The sequence below is a fragment of the Lissotriton helveticus genome, chromosome 9 (genome assembly GCF_964261635.1).
Source record: "Lissotriton helveticus chromosome 9, aLisHel1.1, whole genome shotgun sequence".
Lineage (NCBI taxonomy): Eukaryota > Metazoa > Chordata > Amphibia > Caudata > Salamandridae > Lissotriton > Lissotriton helveticus.
Genome location: NC_136070.1, coordinates 72179927 through 72199662, shown reverse-complemented (window position 1 = coordinate 72199662; position 19736 = coordinate 72179927). Strand labels below are relative to the sequence as shown.

General features: G+C 49.3%; 1 protein-coding gene across 8 annotated transcripts in view; it reads right to left on the bottom strand.

Moving 5' to 3' along the window:
- RBM25 (RNA binding motif protein 25) overlaps positions 1-19736 on the bottom strand; it is a 333704-nt gene that overhangs the window by 153284 nt on the left and 160684 nt on the right. For all 8 annotated transcript variants that reach the window (XM_078659495.1, XM_078659496.1, XM_078659492.1 and 5 more), the window contains one exon: positions 11932-11989. In XM_078659495.1, coding sequence (XP_078515621.1) covers positions 11932-11989 — 58 coding nt within the window. The remainder of the gene's footprint in view (positions 1-11931; positions 11990-19736) is intronic.

Below are 19736 nucleotides of genomic sequence, written 5' to 3'. Positions count from 1 at the left end.
GAACTTCTGGATTAGAGACTGCATGCTGTCTATCCTGACTTGGTTTGGTTGAGCCATGGCCGTCAGGGTATTGATCGTCGCACCTAGAAACTGCCGGACATGTGCCGGCTGAAGATGCGACTTTGGGTAGTTCAACGAGAAACCTAGATTGTGTAGGAGGTGAATGGTAGTCGACATGTCTGCGGCGCACTGTTGTTCCGACTTGGCTTGAACGAGCCAGTCGTCCAGGTAGGGGTAGACATGGATGTTCTGCCTCCTGAGGTGCGCTGCCACTGTCGCCAGACACTTGGTAAACACCCTTGGGGCTGTGGTGACTCCGAAGGGCAGGACCTTGAATTGGTAATGCTTGCCTTGGATAGTGAACCTGAGGTATTTCCTGTGGGACGGGTGTAGTGGAATGTGGAAATAAGCATCCTTGAGATCTAAGGTTGCTAAGAAGTCCCCTTGGTTTAACAAGGGGAGAATCTGTTGCAGTGTAAGCATATGGAAATGTTCTGACAGTATGTACAGGTTGAGGGGACGTAGATCTAGAATGGGTCTGAGAGATCCGTCCTTCTTTGGAATAAGGAAGTACAGGGAGTATACCCCCGTGCCTTCCTCTCCCACTGGCACGAGCTCGATTGCGCCTTTTTGCAGCATCGCCACTACTTCCTGCTGCAATAAGTGCAAGTGCTCTGCGGACATAGGCCTTTGCCTTGGCGGGATGTTGGGTGGAGTGGATTTCAACTCTAGGCAATAACCATACTGGACTAGTTGTCGCACCCACCTGTCTGTGGTGATGTTTCTCCAGACGGGCAGGAACTGCTGCAGTCTCCCCCCGACAGGTGTTAAGTGGTCGGGGGGCAGTGACAGAGAGTCACTGTTTGCTCGGGGTAGAGGAGCGGGAGTTGTTGTTTCCTCTGCCGCGCCCTCTGTTGCTGTTATTTCTGTAACCTCCCTTGTTCTGTTTCGTGAACGAGGATTGTGCTCCACCCCTTGAGAATTGAGATTGTTGACCCATTTGTCCTCTGGTGACTCCACGTGCACCTGAGCGACGAAAATTATTGCCACGAAACTGTTGTGATTGCAGGGCCCCCATGGACTTAGCAGTTTCTGTGTCCTTCTTTATCTTTTCGAGGGTGGTGTCAACATCTGGACCAAACAGTCGATCAGGATTGACTGGCTGATTAAGTATTGTTGTCTGAATATCAGGTTTAAACCCAGATATGCGGAGCCAAGCTTGTCGTCTCAGCATGACGCTAGTGTTGATAGCCCTAGCTGCTGTGTCTGCGGCGTCAAGTGCACACTTGATGGCTGCGTTGGAGATCAGTTTACCTTCCTCTATAAGCAGTTTGGTGCCCTCTTGAAACTGTGGAGGCAGGTGTTGTACAATTTGCTCTAGGGTGTCGTAATGCGCCCTATCGTAACGTGCTAAGAGTGCTTGTGTATTCGCAATACGCCAAAAGTTGGCAGCCTGTGCCGCCACTCTTTTGCCCCCTGCCTCCAGCACTTTGGACTCCTTGTCAGGGGGAGGAGCTTCACCCGTTGTCTGGGAGTTGGCCCGTTTTCTGGCATTTGCGACCACAAGAGAGTCCAGAGGCAACTGTCCCCGAATGTATGCAGGGTCTGCAGGTGCTGGCCTGTACTTCTTTTCGATACGTGGATTGACCACTCTCGCTCTGGTAGGTTCTTTAAAGATGTCAGCTGCATGCTTGAGGACTCCCTTGAGCATAGGCAGCGTTTTCACAGTTCTTTCAGAGACTGAAAAAGTGTCAAAGAGAAAGTCCTCTTCCACTGGGTCAGCATGCATGTCCACATCATGATTAGCAGCTGCCCTCTCAATGAGTGCATGAAAACCTGCAGAATCCTCTGTTGGGGATGCACGTGCACTGAAAGGCTGTGGGTCTTGCCCCACACCTTGGGTGCCTTGGTCACCAATGTCATCATATGCATCTGGATGTGCATCTGGTTCATTTACGGGGAAGGTGTATTGGTCCTCCTCATCATAACCCTCACCATCAGAATGTTCTGGTGAGGGAGTAGGGCTTCTTCTTGGAGGAGGCTGGATAGGCTCTATGAGGTTAGAAGCGTCCAGAGGAACCCTTTTCTTCTTTAGTGGGATAACATAGGAGTCCAGAGGCTCTGAAGTGATCCTCCTTTTGTATAGTGTTAATTTGCCTGTGTTGGCGTCGATGAAGTGCTCAGAATCGTCCTCTGATTCGAGTTCTCGACCTGAAGGTACCCCTGCCGTAGAAGAATCCGCCTTCTTTGGCGTCGATTTTGTAGAAAAGGCCTTCGGAGCCTCTTTCGGCGGCAGAAGGAAGAGAAGCTTGCCCTTAGGCTTGGCCGGAGCATCCTTCGGCGTCTGAGGCGACGGTAACGGAGCCGACGTAGCAGCGGCCTTTTCCCTGATTCTCTGTAGCGAAGCGGCGATGGGAGACGCTTCATCCACAGTGGCTTTTGGCGCTGACGAGGATGTCTTGACCTTCCCCTCGGATCCGACGTGATGGTGGCCCTTCTGAGGTTTGGACGCCGATGCAGTTGACGCCGACCCAGAGTCCTTTGATCGATGTGCAGATGTGCCAGCCGTCGATCCGTGCGCTTGAGTCGGTTCCGTATCCACTACGCGACCGACTAACGGAGTCCCAGGCGTAACCGGAGCCGAGCTGCTGGCCTTGGCGTGCTTAGACGTTGTCGCAGCGGTTGATCCGTGCCGACCACCCTTTTTAGAGGATCCCTCCTCCGGCGCCGATTTTGATCCAGTGGAATCGACTGACTTCTTCGACTTCTGCGGACCGGAGGTCGACGGAGCCGATGCGGCAGCGGGTGCAGTAGTTTTCTGTGGGCCGGCCGCCATTTTAGGGACGCTCGAGTCCATAAGTTTCGGTTTCGTTTTCGGGTCGGCCATTTTAGGTGTAGTCGACACCGTAGGTTTCGGTTTCGATCCGGCCTGCCCATCAAGTATGTCCGTGGCCGGGCCTGATGGCGGGGCCGTGGCTTGCGGCACGGGGTCTTGGGTAAGGCCACTTGGCGATCCCGTGACCCGATCGTGATCCTCGAAACCTTCGGGGCATAGCTCGTCCCCAGAGCTATCCGCCGCGGCCCCATAAATCTCTTCGACGTCCCCTACCTCGTCGACGTATTCAAGGTCTTGACCCGCGACTCCGTCGTCGTCCACCGGATCCGCCTCGACCTCCGTTTCGGGTGGGGAGATTTGGAGATGATGACCCTGTTCATCTTCTTCTTGGTCGCCGAAGATGTTTTCTGGATCCGGGGCCGCTTGTCTGGCCTCCAGGCACACCGCGCGCCGGAGCTTGAGAGTCTTTTTGGACCGGAATTGAGCGCAAGCCTTGCACTTGCCGTCGTCATGGTCCGGTGAAAGGCATTTGTTACAGACCGGGTGGAGGTCTATATGTGGGTACTTGGACCCACAGAGCGGACAGTACTTAAACGGACTCCGCTCCATGCTGGAAGGTTGTAGTCGTGTCGCGATGAGAAGGCCTCGATGTCCGAAGAGTGAAAACTCAGCTGAATCCGACTTCAAGAGTTGGAAGAACCCGAGACCGTGCGCGAACAATACCGACGCTACAAATACAAGGCCTTTTGGCCTTAAAAAGTTAGTTTTTCTCGGTTCCGACAGAGAGAAGTCGAGACCGCATCCGAACCCAATGGCGGAAAAAAACAATCTGGGGATGGAGCCGATGCCCATGCGCACTGTAGTCCAGGGGAGGAGCCACCTATCTCAGGATACTTCGAAGACTCTTCCAGGACAACAATGTGCGATCATCCGGACCCAACACTAGGCGGCGATCTAATGCTAAGATATGAATTTAGCAGCCCACATGCCTCGAACTTAATATTTCAGATCAAAAAGTTAATCTACACACCTATACATGGCAGAATAGATTATCCTGGAGGTATACTTTTTAAGAAAACACAGAACAAATGATAATGGAATACAACAAAGTGAATGAATGCAAACCATTTGTCAACTCAAGTGACAACTTTCACTTTCTTTCCATATTCAATAACATGTTAAAACAGTTTTACAGAATCCATAAGAAAGTGCCAATCATAGTTCCAGCACAGACACAAGTGTCTATGCCAGGCTTTTCCTGCAAGTAGCTTTTAAATAGCTCTCCTATGTGGATCCCAGCCTTCTAAAATAGAATATTTTTCTAGGTTGTATTCATACATTTATACCAAAATTGAAGAGTGTATTGAGATGAAAATGTCTATTTTCAGAACTCAAAGTGATGTTTTGAGAGAAATGGCAGACTTTGTAAATTATATTTGAAGATGATACAAGAGTGAAATCATCCCGCTTCAGGGAGACTTATGACCGTATTACTACTTTGGTGCCAGGGGTATTACAGCTATGGCTATTATGCATTACCCATGTAGAGGCATTCTAAATTGAAGCTTTTTTATTTTACTGCGACAGTGAGGTAATCTTGTCTGATATGCTGACTAGGACAATGGTAATAACAGTAGCTCAGGGTGGTATTCATAGGACACAAGTTGCTCCTATTACAGGAAAGGTTGGAGATCCCTGGTCTATTCTATAGAACAAAACAGAGCAATAAGTAATATGAAAGCTCTCTTTAAAACTGAATTTATTACTTCTATAGGACACTTATTTTGAAAATGTGGGTACACAAATTAACAGCCTAAATAACAGAACTTAATCCTGCAGCCAAGGGGAGCTCGGCTTCACCCCCCCTCCCACCCCACCCCTCGAGGTACTGTGAAGCTGCGAGCGGGGAAGCAAAGGTGTGGCATTGCGGTCTGAACGAACATAGGCGTGTGAGGGCGACCCTACAGCCAGGGAGACTCTGGAGAGAACCTCAGTGATAGTCGCCCCCACGCCCCCCCCCCTGCTGCCACTGGGATCTAACAAGAGCAAAGCTGCAGCCTTTCCAGGAGTGCTACGAACGGCCGCCTGAATCCTCACAAGGTCTGTGCACAAAAATCAACCTTTACTATCACTGTTGTCGGCTTTCTTTCACGCTGCCTGGTTTGTCTAAAGAGCTACTGTCGTCCAAAGACTTCTATTTTCACCGGCCAGACATTATCGCCATTGTCTCCACTGCCTAAAATGGCGGGGGCCATAACAGGAGCAATAAATTCACCACCACCCCAGATGTCTGTAAAGCTGCATTCCATCTAGATCAAGGGTCGCCTAAACGGAGAGAAGTCTCTCTACCCCCTACCAAGCAGCAACTAGGAAGCACCAACATAGAAGCAGGACTAACTCGACCTGCCCTCAATAGAAAAGGAAACTGATCTCTCCAACAAAGACAAAGGACTCAAAATCCTTGACTTCTCTACTCTTTTGTGGCAGACATCTTGACCAGTTTGCTGAACAGAAACTTCAAAGAGGTATTTTTCATCACCCCACGAGATCACATATGTTAAACCTCCCCTGCTCAAAATTGGCTGGAGGCATAAAACGGGAGCAATAAAACCCCTCCTGTACCACCACTAGGGACCAGCCTTTTTCACCTTAAAGTGACCCTACCCTAAGAACTGGTATCTTTTAGACTAATCTCTTCTCATCTGCAGCGCACTTTATATAGCTATGTATTTACATCTCAGGTGATAAGAGTGTCTTTATTGTAGTACTATACTGCCTCTTGTAACTTGGATATTTTTTAACGTGCACCCAATTCACTTTGCAACGATCGCTACCTCATATATTTCTTTATTGTAGTATTATACTGCATCTTCTAACTTGGGTATTCTTAACGTGCACCCAACTCACTCTGCAACGATCGCCACCTCACACTTTTCTGGCTGTACATTAGTGTCACTTGACGCATTAACCTTGTTGTTAGCACCTATATTTTTGCCTGCATTTCATCAGTATTACAAGTGCAGAAAGTGAATCTGTTTCTCTAAGGCACATCAACAACAGGGAAAGGACTAATACTCCTGGCCCCCCTTTATGTTATCCCGGTGGCCATCTTTGACTAGTCCTCCACTGGGGCAGCCATCTTAGACTAGTCATCCACACCCACTGCCCACACCTAAGACCACTTAGGCTTACAGCCCCTCAACCGCACAAACTCACCCACGCACACCCCCCCCTCTTCTGCCTACGCCTCCCCCACCATGGAACGCACAGGCGAGCACACATACAAAATTAACTACCCACCAGGGCTCTCCAAAAAAAACGCCAAACGCTACAAACACAACTTCCTGAAGACTCACCCTGAAACACCGTGTGTGGACACCTACTTCTCACAGATCAATGGAGCCACGAGCACTGATATCATCTTCCACACTCTGCGTAGAGCACAGTGGAGGAAAACGCTCCTCTCCATTCTCACTAGCTCCACCACCAGTAAATCCGCTCACAGCCTGACGCTCTCTTTCACGCCATCCCAAGTTTTCCCTGGCAGAGCCACCATCACCATCTACAACAACGGGATCATTCTATTCCAAGCCACAGATAGGAATCTCGACCGACTCGACCACCTGTTCCCTACCTTCCTAGATCACATCACCAAAATGCGGTCCCCCACTTCGCACACACCAAGATGCACCACACCCCCCAACTCCATTCCCCAATATAACCCACCCTGCCCATCTCACCAGCGGAATGACACACCCCACCCATCCCCCCCAGTGCTATAGTTAGTCAAACACCCAACGTAATCCCTCCACACCCCTCACTCTCTGACGAAGATCGTCCCCCTTCCCACATCACACATACCCCCACCCTCCCTTCCACCCACTCCACACCTCCTACGAGTCTCGCTGAACCCACAACGGCCCAGAGCATATCTCCCCTCCTACGTGGCAGATGTCTCCCACCCTGTCTCTCCCACCCTATCTCCCCCCCATTCTCACTCCTCACTTCCCCACCCTCCCAACCAGACACACAGAGCTCACCACCCCTCGCTCCTTAACATCCCCCCTCTCTACCCCCCCATACTCAGCCCCCACTACGTTCCTGCCACCCCTATTGTCTTCAGTCTTCACTCATCCCACAACTCACCGGCGTCGCCTCCCAACGACGTCCCCGCCCTTACATCCCAGCCTATCCCTTCCTCACCCACACCCCTCACCCACATTCTCTCTCATCCATCGAATACCACCCCACTCACTATTACCGCAGAACACTCCACTGACACTTGCACACCCCACCCCCCTGTCCCCAGCTCACCTTCCAGCTCCCTATTCAACAACCCGCCCACGGCCCTCATCTCCAACGCTAGCCCGAACTCACAGCTCGACCTGATTTTAACAACCCTCCTACAAGTCAAAGACGAGCTCCACAACATCAAAGAACTTCTCCACACACACCCCAGACAACACCGACCTACAACCAACACCTCCGTATCCAACAAAGGCCACACCTTCCCCACAGGCCCTCGCACTCATCACGCTCCAGGGGTGAGACGGGTGGGCTCACACTCTCCGCGTTGGCCCACTATCCCCGACCGCAACAACATATACCGCCCCCGTCGCGCTCATAACCCCCTGTCGGATCATGACTTAGACAACCTCCTCCGCTCATTTGGCCCTGGCCCGGAAAAACACACAAAACACACATCGTCCTCAACTCCCCATACCCACAATTCTCACAAATCCTATTAGGCACCCAACTCTAAACAGCAGATGCTCCATCCCCAACAATCTCAGAAAAATACCCCTCGCTATAGAACACTCGACCACCCTTCTCACCCCTAGACTCAAATGCATCCTACTCAACTGCAGATCGGCCCAGAGGCACTCCTCCAACATTGCAGATCTCGTCACATCAATGGATCTTGACCTAACCATTTTGACTGAAACGTGGTTAACTGAAGCCTCTACCCCTATCATGGACATTCTAGTTCCCCCCAATTACCACATCATTAGACTCGATAGGACCTGCAAGACGGGCGGGGGGGGAATCGCATGCATTTTTAGGAGCAACCTCTCCGTTGCTAAAATCACTTCCCCCTCCCTCACGTCCTGTGAACTCTTCTGTCTTGATATCTCCAGCGAGGGCAAACCAGTATGTGCTCTACATCTCATCTATCACCCGCCTGGGGACCACCTCATCTTCACCCAACAACTCATGGACACGATCTCATCCAACGCTGGTCGGCAGATCACGCAAATCTACCTGGGTGACTTCAATCTCCACTGGAATGATCAGAAAGACGCAGTGGTGAATAGTCTCAAAACTTTCCTTGACGCGTTTAACCTCACCCAAATATGCAACAGCCCAACACACGACAAAGGCTCCATACTTGATCTCATCATCGCCAACGAAGACTCCACCCAATTAGGGGCAATCCAACCTTGTGACTGGTCAGACCACCACATTATCACCTTCTTCATCAATGAAAAGGTTAAACCTATCACGGCTGAACTCACCAAATCTAAGATCTGGAAAAGGGACATGAAGAACCTTAACCCCGACTCCCTGCCTCCCCACCTCACCAATCGCCTCCTTCCCCCTCCTGGCATCTCTGATGTTCAATCACTGACTGACCACTACCTCGACTCTATGAATTCAATAATCAATGAAGCCGCCCCACTGCAACTAAAGAGTGTCTCCACCAAGATCTCGAACCCTTGGTATGATGGCAGACTCAATGAAGACAGACGTGCTATGCGAATGGCAGAGCGCACATGGAGATCTGACCCCTCATCACGGCATCGCAAAATACTTAAGAGCAAGAGAAATGCCTACTTTAGGAAAATCAGGCGCGCAAAATCTGACTTCTTCAGCCGGACCAAGCAAAAAACAGACCAAGAAAGCTGTTCGAACTAGTCAAAACTCAAACCAAGACGCAACCGTTACTATCAAACGACACAACAAACGACATCCCACACTGTGAAGACTTTTCTGCTTTCTTTAAGCTAAAGACCGACAACATAAGGAGTGACCTCCTTAATGATGTAAGTCGATACCCGAGCCTCATCAAAAGGCCCGACACCCAACCTAAAAATAACGCTTCCTGGTCGTCTTTCGACACCTACTCTGAAGAAGCAATACACAAACTGCTCGGCACCTTGAAGCCCTCTAATCACCTCACAGACCCACTACCTGCTAATGCTGTTCGAGACTTCACCCCCGTTCTCCTCCCACTCTGGACTAAAATCATTAACAGCTCCCTTCAGCAAGGTCTCATCCCAGACTCCCTCAAAGTGGGGCAAGTCACGCCCATACTCAAGAAACCTACAGCTGACCCGGCTGACAAACAATTACCGCCCTATCACCAATATCCCCACTCTGGCCAAGCTGCTGGAAAAATGTGTTCAACTCCAACTAACAAAACACATTGACCAGTTCGAACTCCTCGACCCTCATCAATCAGGCTTCCGAGCGAAACACAGCACGGAAACGGCCATGACACAATTGATGACGCCCTCCAAATCCTTGATCGCAACGACTCCTGCCTCCTCATCCTCCTGGACCTCTCCTCAGCATTCGACACGGTCAAACATGAGAATCTACTAGAGCTCCTAAATACCAGAATGGGCTTATCCGGGACTGTGCTCAAATGGTTCACTTCCTTCCTACACAACCGATCTCAGAACTTCAAGATCAACAACGTGCTGTCCTCACCTGTGCCAGTAGATTTAGGTGTCCCACAAGGATCTTCCCTCTCACCCACGCTGTTCAACCTCATCATGGAACCACTCGCTACCTTGCTCCAAGCATCCAATGTACACTTCCATATGTATGCCGATGACACTCAACTTTACCTAAAGGTACAATCCCCGGAAGATATCAAACTTCTGAACTGCACACTTAGAAACACCCAATTGTGGTTGGCCGACAATCACCTCAAACTAAATGCGTTGAAAACTGAGTTCCTCCTGATATCACCCCCTGCGAAAATTACCACCACCCAAACATGGCTCAATCACCTAACAGCACTCAATGTCCGACCCACCATCGTGGACTCTGCGAAATCCTTAGGTATCACACTGGACGCAAAGCTCAATATGCAACAGCACATTAGCAAAGCAACGAAAGGAGCTAACTTCCAAATCAACACTCTGAGGAAAATCAAACCCTTCCTCCCAGCCAAAGATTTCCTAACTACTGTACAAGCCCTAGTCATTCCCCGCATAGACTATGGAATTGTGGCCCTCAGTGGTCTCCCTCAAGCAACAACCGCACCCCTAAGAGCCTCCTTGAATGCTGCCGCGAGACTCATTTCTGGCTCAAGGAAACACTCTCATATAACCCCTGACTTGAAATCCCTGAAATGGCTTCCCTTTGAAGCCAGAATACAACTGAAAATTGCTGTTATGACACACTCAGCCATACACCACAAGGCACCCAACTACCTCACTCAAAAGTTGTCTATATCAGGTGGCTCGAGAGCCAATAGAAGTACAAAAAGTCTGCTCTTGAAACCTCGCAGATTCCATAAGGAAAAAACATACAAACGCTCCTTCTCAGGAATGGCACCCAGGATCTGGAATGCACTCCCTCCTGAAACGAGGCTCATCTCCTCCACTGCACTCTTCAAGAAAGAAGTGAAAGCCATCCTTATGGCCAAGTTCACCTGATCCTTACTGTTGCTTCTCAGAGACTTTGCACCGATTTTGTAACGTTGGATACTTAATGGTCCAATAACTTTATATTCATGACCTCCTGACCTCTTTTGCAGTTGGATCAAAGACTCTGCACCATCTTCTAGTATTGTCTATTTTGAGTGTTTACTGGTTTCTACTGATCTCTATGGTAGTTGGAACAGAGTCTCTGCACCGCCTCATCTTATTGTCTATTTGAGTGTTTACTGTTCTCTTGATCTCTATTGTAGCTAGAGCAGACTCTGCACCGCCCTATATTATTGTCTATTTGAGTGTGTACTGTTATCTCATGATCTCTATTGTAGCTAGATCAAAGACTCTGCACCGCCTTATTTTACTGTCTGATTGTTTACTTGTATCTTATCAGCACATGACTGCTATCCTATTATGCTACCGTTTACTATACTGTACCCAATTATTATCTTATCAGCACATGATTGCTATCCTATTATGCCACCGTTTACTATACTGTACCCAATTATTATGTCTAGTCACCCTCCTGTTGCCCACTCCCCCCCTGTGAAGCGCTCTGATATCTGTAAAGATCTTGTTCGCGCTATATAAAACTTTGAATAAATAAATAAAATGTTCTTTCCAGACCCTGTACAGACATCAATGGTAGTTTCCTTAAACATACCCACTACACATTTTATCAGGTACCAGACTGCCACACAACTCAAATACTGACAAAAAGAAATGAAGTGGAGGCAAAATGGGCACATTTTGTGAACTAATGTTCATTTTTCATTATCTTAAAGGTTCATATAGTAGGTTTCTAACCATTAACGTGTTTCTATCGGATAAAACAGAGCACTATAGTAGTGCACCAAAGTCTGGAGCTGCTTTTATCAGTAATGTATCCCATTTCCAAACAGTTTGTTTTACTTTAATGCAGTACATGCACACAAGTAATGTCTTTAATATTAAACATGTCTTGAATGTACATTAATGGAGTGTTCAAAGATTTTTCTATGTTATCAGTAATTGTGGTTTGAGCATAACTGTATATATTGTAGTGTGTTTATGTAGACTATAAACCTCTGGTGATACCTTTTAATCTTCCATTCATAAAGACTTAACAGATTAAAGTGAACAGGTCTGTACTATACAGTTTTTACTGCAAATATTTAAGGAGTTAATATGGCTCTTACCAGTTTAAGAATTTATTGACTTAAAAAAAAAAAACATAGAAACTCACATCCTCAGAGGTTTCTGAACACCAGCCAAGAAAATGTACACTAACAGTGGATTGTATAAATATCAAAATCAATCTCTCATATTTTCAATGTAGTGTCCCTTTGCAAGGATTAGATACATTTCATAAGAAAATGCCATTGTTGTTTGCCCATTAGAAAACACCACATAAACAGATTTGTGCAGAAAGCAGAAATTGAGACCTACCTTGCAGCTTCCCAGATGCCCCTTGCACTCTTTTCCAGCTTAAAACCAGGCCACATTTCTATTAAAAAAGGACATTTGTTAATTTGTCTGTCAAACTCTAAATTGCTTGTTGAAAATACCAACCGTGTTGAAAGCAAAAGAAAACTCAGCTCAATGTATTTAAACCAATTGCTAATTCAGGTTAAAAATAGAAATCCGAACACAATTAAGTACCTTTTCACCCACACTATGCTCAACTACAATTATTACTCTTAGCCTCAAGTCAAATTGAAGAGAAAATGAAGGCTGAAAGAAGTAGTCACCATTAACATGCATACAATAAGAACAATCCAAGGCTTTACAGAGAAAAGTGTTCTGTCCCAAACCTAGCCTTTAAGCTTTGAGAGTGAAATTGCAGTATTCATTGAATTCTGTTACATAGCAGGAACACAGATCCATTAAAGTAGGAAATGATATCACAGTATTGTCGAAGTAAAGGTCCCCCAGAGTGTCTATACATGCATGCATTTTCCCAGGAATTTAATGTGCAGTGAATATGTGTGGCAGTGCCCATGCCCAGCCCCTTGAGTGGAATTTCCAGGTTGCAGAGGAAAGCACCTTGTATACATGCTAAAGCACACATGCAACAACACACTGCATTAGAAGTGCTGGAAGACATTGTTTGTGCATACGGAGTAAGGACTGTAAGTCTTACTTCATCCAGCTGCAGGTTGGGGAAGGCCAGTCTCACCGGTTAGCAGCAAGATAACCGTTTCGGAAATACAGGGCACCTGTGGCAAGCTTCAATTAGCGGAGTGCTATTCTGAGTTTGCCTGCTTGCTCAAATTAGCCCAAATTAGTTGCCTCAACAATATACCAAGCTTTTTAAAACACGCTTGAGGGCAGCATGAAGGGGAGGTTTGCAAAGAAATTTATGAGGTGTGGGAGAACTACCATTTTAGAAAGTGCTATGCTTCCAGCTACAGATGGGGGCATGTTATTCCAGAAGGATATTTGGGAGAACAGATCTTATGGCTGTGTAAATTACCTTCACCTGTGTCTTGTTGGTCATAATATTGAATATGCTACTTACCAGTATGCATCTGTTCTTGGCATGTAGGGCTGCTGACATTGATATCTATAGCATAGATCGCCGCCTAGTGTTGGGTTCGGATGATTGCACATTGTTGTCCTGGAAGAGTCTTCGAAGTATCACGAGATAGGTGGCTCCTCCCCTGGACTACAGTGCGCATGGGCATCGACTCCATCCTTAGATTGTTTTTAGCCATTGTGGCAAAGATGGAGTGCAATAGTGTAAACGATGACCATGCCTAAGAGTAAGTGTAAGAAGAAGTAGTCTGCAACCGCTACGGGCGCCGGGGAGGAGGGCGGGCGATATGAATGTCAGCAGCCCTACATGCCAAGAACAGATGCATACTGGTAAGTAGCATATTCAGTTCGAGGCATGTGGGCTGCTGAATTCATATCTATAGCATAGAATACATAGCAGTCCCTCCACTAACGGCGGCTGCCCGTGCCAGTTGCAGAAGTTTGAAAAAGTGTTTTAAGAACAGCCTGTCCTACAGCTGCCTGCTGTTTGGAATGCACGTTTACACAGTAATGTTTAGTGAACGTATGTGGTGTAGACCATGTGGCTGCTCTACAAATGTCCTCCAAAGGAATATTGCCTAAGAACGCCATGGAGGCCCCCAACTTGCGTGTTGAGTGGGCTCTGGGGGGGACCGTTAAAGTGCGCTTAGCTTTGTGATAGCAAATCTGAATGCACTTAACGATCCACCTGGCTATTCCTGCTTTGGCAATGGGGTTGCCTTTGTGCTGGGCTGAGAAGGCAACAAAGAGCTGTTGTGTCTTTCTGAAATGTTTTGTTCTGTCAATGTAGTACATTAAAGCTCTTTTGACATCAAGTGTGTGGAGCATTCTTTCGGCTACTGTTTCAGGGTTTGGAAAGAATGCGGGCAGTTCAATAGTTTGACATGAAACTGCGACACCACCTTTGGAAGAAACTTAGGGTTAGTGCGCAGCACCACCCTGTTGGAATGAATTTGAATAAATGGCTCTTGCACAGTGAGCGCCTGCAGTTCACTAACTCGCCGTAGAGAAGTAATGGCAACGAGAAAAGCTACTTTCCATGTTAAGAATTGAATCTCACAGGAATGGAGAGGCTCAAAAGGTGGGCCCATCAACCTGGTGAGGACCACGTTGAGGTTCCACACAGGAGCTGGCGGGGTCCTGGGAGGGATGACGCGCTTCAGCCCTTCCAGGAAGGCTTTAATGGCCGGCACTCTGAAAACAGAGAGATGCTGCCTGTTTTGGAGATAAGCCGCTATGGCGGATAAGTGTATCCTAATGGAAGCATATGCTAGATTGCATTTGTAAAGATGTAACAAATAGCAGATGATATTAGGAATGGATGCATCTAGCGGGTTGATCTTGTGTTCTGTACAGTAAATGACAAACCGCTTCCATTTCGCTGCATAGCAAGCTCTGGTAGTGGGCCTTCTTGCCTCCCGGATGATGTCCATGCATTCAGGAGGCAGATTAAGGTAGCCAAACTCTAAGACCTCAGGAGCCAGATCGCCAGATTGAGCTGTTGCGGATCTGGATGCTGAATGTCGCCATGGTTCTGCGTCAATAGCCTGGGTGTGAGGCGCAGCCTTTGATGCGGCACCACGGAGAGTTCTAGAAACGTGTTGTACCATGGTTGGCGTGCCCACGTTGGAGCAACCAGGATGAGCGTCATCGAGTGTTGCTTGAGCTTTCTTGCCACCAGCGGGATGAGAGGCACTGGGGGAAAAGCGTACGCAAATCTGCCGGAGCAGTTCATCCATATCGCATTGCCCTGCGACTGTGGGTGAGGGAACCTGGCGGCAAAGCTTTGGCATTTTGCGTTTTCCCTTGTGGCAAACAGGTCTATCTCTGGATGACCCCACTGCTGGAAGTACGGGCAGAGTACTGATGGATGTAACTCCCACTCGTGCATCTGGTGGCTGTACCTGCTGAGCAGATCCGCCATCTGATTGTCTGTGCCCGGGAGGTGTTCCGCCATGAGGAAGATGTTCCTCTGAATGGCCCACCTCCACATGCTCCGAGCCAGATGAGACAACTGTGGAGTGTGTACCTCCCTGCTTTTGGATGTAGTACATGGCCGTCATGTTGTCCGTCCGGATCAACACGACTTTGTTGCACAGATGTACTTTGAATGACTTGAGTGCCATGAAGATTGCCATCAGTTCTAGGTAGTTGATGTGCATCTTTTTTTGCTGCGTCGTCCATAGTCCCTGCACTGTGTAGTGGAGCACATGAGCTCCCCACCCCTGGAGAAAAGCGTCCGTCGTCAGGATAATCTGTGGCACAGGCTCTTGAAACGGTCGGCCCTTGCAAAGGTTGTGTGGATTCCACCAATGCAGAGAGTTGTATGCCCGACCGGTCACCAACACTAGGTCTTTCAATTGCCCGTGAGCCTGATTCCACTGACGTGCCAAGCACTCTTGAAGCGGACGCATATGCAGTCTCGCGTGCGGGACTATGAAGATGCAGGAGGCCATCATGCCTATCAACTGCATGAACACTCTCGCAATAAGTGAGAGTTGTGGTCTGAACCGTAGGAGTAGCGACTGGATGTTGCCTATCCTCACTGGGTTTGGCTGAGCCGTAGCCGCCAAAGTGTCTATCGTCGCGCCCAAATACTGCCGCACGTGGGCGGGCTGGAGGTGCGACTTCGGATAGTTTAGTGAAAACCCCAGACTGTGAAGAAGGTGAATGGTGTGGGACATGTCGGCCACGCACTGCTGGGCTGACTTTGCTTGAACAAGCCAGTCGTCCAGGTAAGGGTAGACATGGACGTTCTGTCTCCTGAGGTGCGCTGCCACTGTCGCCAGACACTTTGTGAACACCCTGGGGGCTGTGGTCACTCCGAAAGGAAGGACCTTGAATTGGTAATGCCTGTTGTGGATGGTGAACCTGAGGTATTTTCTGTGGGAGGGGTGGAGTGGGATGTGAAAGTAAGCATCCTTGAGGTCCAAGGTTGCGAGGAAGTCTCCCTGGTTGAGCAATGGAAGAACCTGTTGCAGTGTTAGCATATGGAAGTGTTCTGAGAGAATGTACTGGTTCAGGGGCCGCAGGTCCAGAATTGGTCTGAGTGACCCGTCTTTTTTGGGGATTAAGAAGTACAGGGAATATACTCCTTTGCCTTCTTCTTCCACTGGCACAAGCTCTATTGCGCCTTTTTGCAGAATGGCAAGAACCTCCTGCTGCAATAAGTGCAAATGCTCTTGAGACATAGGACGGTGTTTTGGGGGCATGTTGGGTGGAGTGGCTGTTCGCTCTAAACAGTAGCCGAACTGGATAAGTTGCCGGACCCACCTGTCCGTGGTGATGGATTTCCACACTGACAGGAACCGCTGGAGTCTCCCCCCGACAGGTGTTGGATAGTCGGGGGTCAGTGACAGGGAGTCACTGTTTGTTGGTGGCAGAGGAACGGGAACTGTTGTTGCCTCTGCTTCTGCCCTTGGAGCGGTTTCCCCGGTATCCTCCTCTACTCTGCTTGGGGTAGGATGATTGAGCCCCACCCTTGTTGAACTGCGTTTGCTGTGACATCTGGCAACACCTCGATTGCCTGAGCAACGAAAAGTGTTCCCTCGAAACTGCTGGGACTGGAGAGCCCCCATGGACTTGGCAGTCTCAGTGTCTTTTTTAATCTTCTCTAGGGTGGTATCCACCTCTGGACCAAATAACCTGTCTGGGTTCACCGGCTGGTTGAGGATGGTAGTCTGTATCTCAGGCTTGAACCCGGAAATTCGGAGCCAAGCCTGACGCCTCAACATCACGCTAGTGTTGATTGCCCTTGCTGCTGTATCAGCAACGACTAGTGCACACTTTATAGCAGCGTTGGAAAGGAGCTTTCCCTCTTGGACAAGCATCTCCGCTCCCTCTTTGAACTGTTCTGGCAGGTGTTGCAACAGGGTCTCTAGGGTGTCATAGTGTGCCCTGTCGTATCTGGCCAATAGTGCCTGTGTGTTTGAGATACGCCAGATGTTGGCTGCCTGAGCTGCTACTCTCTTCCCTGATGCCTCCAGCACTTTTGACTCTGTCTGGGGGAGGAGCTTCACCCGTGGTTTGCGAGTTCGCCCGTTTGCAAGCATTAGAGACCACCAAAGAGTCCAACGGCAACTGGACCCTTATGTATGTTGGGTCGCCAGGTGCCGGTCTGTATTTCTTCTCAATGCGAGGGTTAACAACCCTTGATCTCGTGGGCTCTTTAAAAATGTCCGCAGCATGCCTGAGGACCCCCTTTAGCATGGGAAGAGTTTTCACAGTTTTTTCAGCAGTGGAGAAAGTGTCAAAAAGGAAGTCAGCCTCCACAGGGTCAGCATGCATATCAACATCATGGTTCTTAGCTGCCCTCTCAATCAAAGCATGAAATGCGGTTGAATCCTCAGTGGGAGACGTCTTGATGTTGAACACCTGAGGGTCAAGGTTTGCCTGCTGATCCCCTTGATAACCTGCATCAACCCATGAGTCCTGTTGCTCATCAGGCTCCGTGTTGGTAGGAAAATTGTACTCCTCATCCTGCTCCTCCCCATTATCTCCATCAGAATAGGTGGGTGAGGGTGTTGCACCCCTTACAGTCTGTGGAACTCTTGGCTCAACTAAGACAGGTGTGTCCTCTGCAGGTTTTTTGCGCTTTAGAGGAATCTTAAATGACTCCAAGGGCTGTGACGCCGTAATCTTCCTCTTCAAAAGCGTTAGCTTCCCTGTGTCGGCATCGATAAACTGCTCCGACTGCTCTGACAAAGAGTGTGGTCGACGCTTCAAACCTTCAGCCGGGGGAGTCGTCTTCGACACCACCGAGTCCGTGGGCACCGACCGTGGAGCAAAGGCCTTCGGCGCCAACTTAGGTGGTAACGTGAAGCGGATCGGCGTCCAAGTCTGTGGCGTTTGGACAGCTTGCTTCGGTGCGGAAGTTGTCTTCGGTTCCGACGCAGAAGCCCTGTCCTTAAGTCGTTTGAGGGAGTCCGAGACCTGCTTCGTAAAGGAAGCGGATGGTTTCGTCGACCCGACCGATGGCCTCGGTCCGCCTCCCGGGGAAGACCCGAGCGTCGACGCCTTCTGTTACTCCGATCGAGGCGCAGGAGCATCCTTCACTGGTGCGCTGCGATCTTTGACCACGGCCGCTGACGTTGACGCCGACTGCTTCGGATCGGCAACCTTGACCTTCGGCGTCGGGGTCCCAGACTTCGGCTCCGCGCCCTTGGTAGCCTTAGTGTCGACAGGCCTCTTGGCTTTCGGCTCGACGGCCTTGTCCTGAGCGGCCTCGACTGCCTTCCTGGGCTTCGGGTCGACTGCCTTGCTCGACACCGAGTCGACGGCCTTTCGTGAGCTGGGCTCTTTGACTATTTTCGGCGCCGTTGAGGTGGCGACATCTTTCTTCGGCTTCGAGGCCTCCGAAGACGACGGCGTCGATGGGGGAGCAGAGGTCTTCGGGTTCGATGGCGTCTCGGCCATCTTTGTCTTCGTCGCCACCGATGGTTTCGGTTTTGACAATGGCGGCTCCGCTGAAGTGTCCGTGGCCGGGCCGGAAGGCGGGGCCGTGGATATTGGTGTAGGGTCTCGGGTAAGGCCATGTGGCGATCCCTCGACCTGAGCCTTAGTAAAAGGCTCACACGACCAATCTGGGGAGTGAATGAAAGGTCCGAGTCAAACATTACCCCAAGATTTTTGGCCTGCTGGCAGGGTACAGGAGTGTTGTCAAGGCATGCCGGCCATCACGCCGATGACCACACAGACGGGTCGCCCCCCACCACGAGCACCTCAGTTTTGGCACCATTCAACTTCAGGCAGTTGTTAGACATCCAGGAAGCAAGCTCCTTCATGCAAGCACTGAAGTTAGATGCCGCCACCTCTGGCGCTCGCGACAGCGAGACGACCAGCTGAATGTCATCGGCGTATGACACAATTTGCAGGCCATGACTCTCCACGATGTTTGCTACAGGGGCCACAAAGGTTTAACAGGGTTGGACTCAAGGCAGAGCCCTGCGGCACTTCTTGATCCAAGTTGATCATACGGGAGTAATACTCCCCCTGTCTAACCTGAAAGCCCCTATTAGACAGAAAAGATTGGATCCACCTCAGCGCAGTCCCCACGACTCCACCCTTGTTCAAACACTGTAGCAGAGTGGAATGAGCTACAGTGTCGAACGCTGCACTCAGGTCGAGTAAAATAAGGGCCATCGTGTGCCCCTCATCTACTCCTTGTCTGATGGATTCTGTGGCCATCAGCAGTACTGACTCAGTGGAGTGACGGGAGCGAAAGCCAAACTGAGTTGGATGAAGCAGGCTAGTCTTCTCCACATGAGCCATCAACTGAAGATTAGCCACCTTCTCTGCCACTTTGGCCAGATAGGGTAAAAGAGATAGGGCGAAGGTTATCCAATTTTTCCCAGCTCACGTTTGGCTTTTTTTTTTAAGTGGAAGTACCACTGCTTGCTTCCATCTGTCAGGTACAGTAGGAGTACTAAACGAAAGATCAAGTACATCTCTGATATAGGGCTCAAGGATCTCAATACTCCCCGCGAGCAGCTTGGGTGAAGCCGGATCTAGGGGGGATCCTGACTTGATGGATCGGCATATCTGTATCAGGCTTTCATACTGTGGCGTAAGAAAGCTCATGAGCCTATTTTCCTCCACAACATCCAGTTCTGTCTCTCTGAAATCAGAGCCCCTTCTATCACCACCCGAGAAGGCGGACTATATAGCAGCCACCTTATCGGAAAAAAAGGTGGCGATGCGATTACAGGATTCCTCTG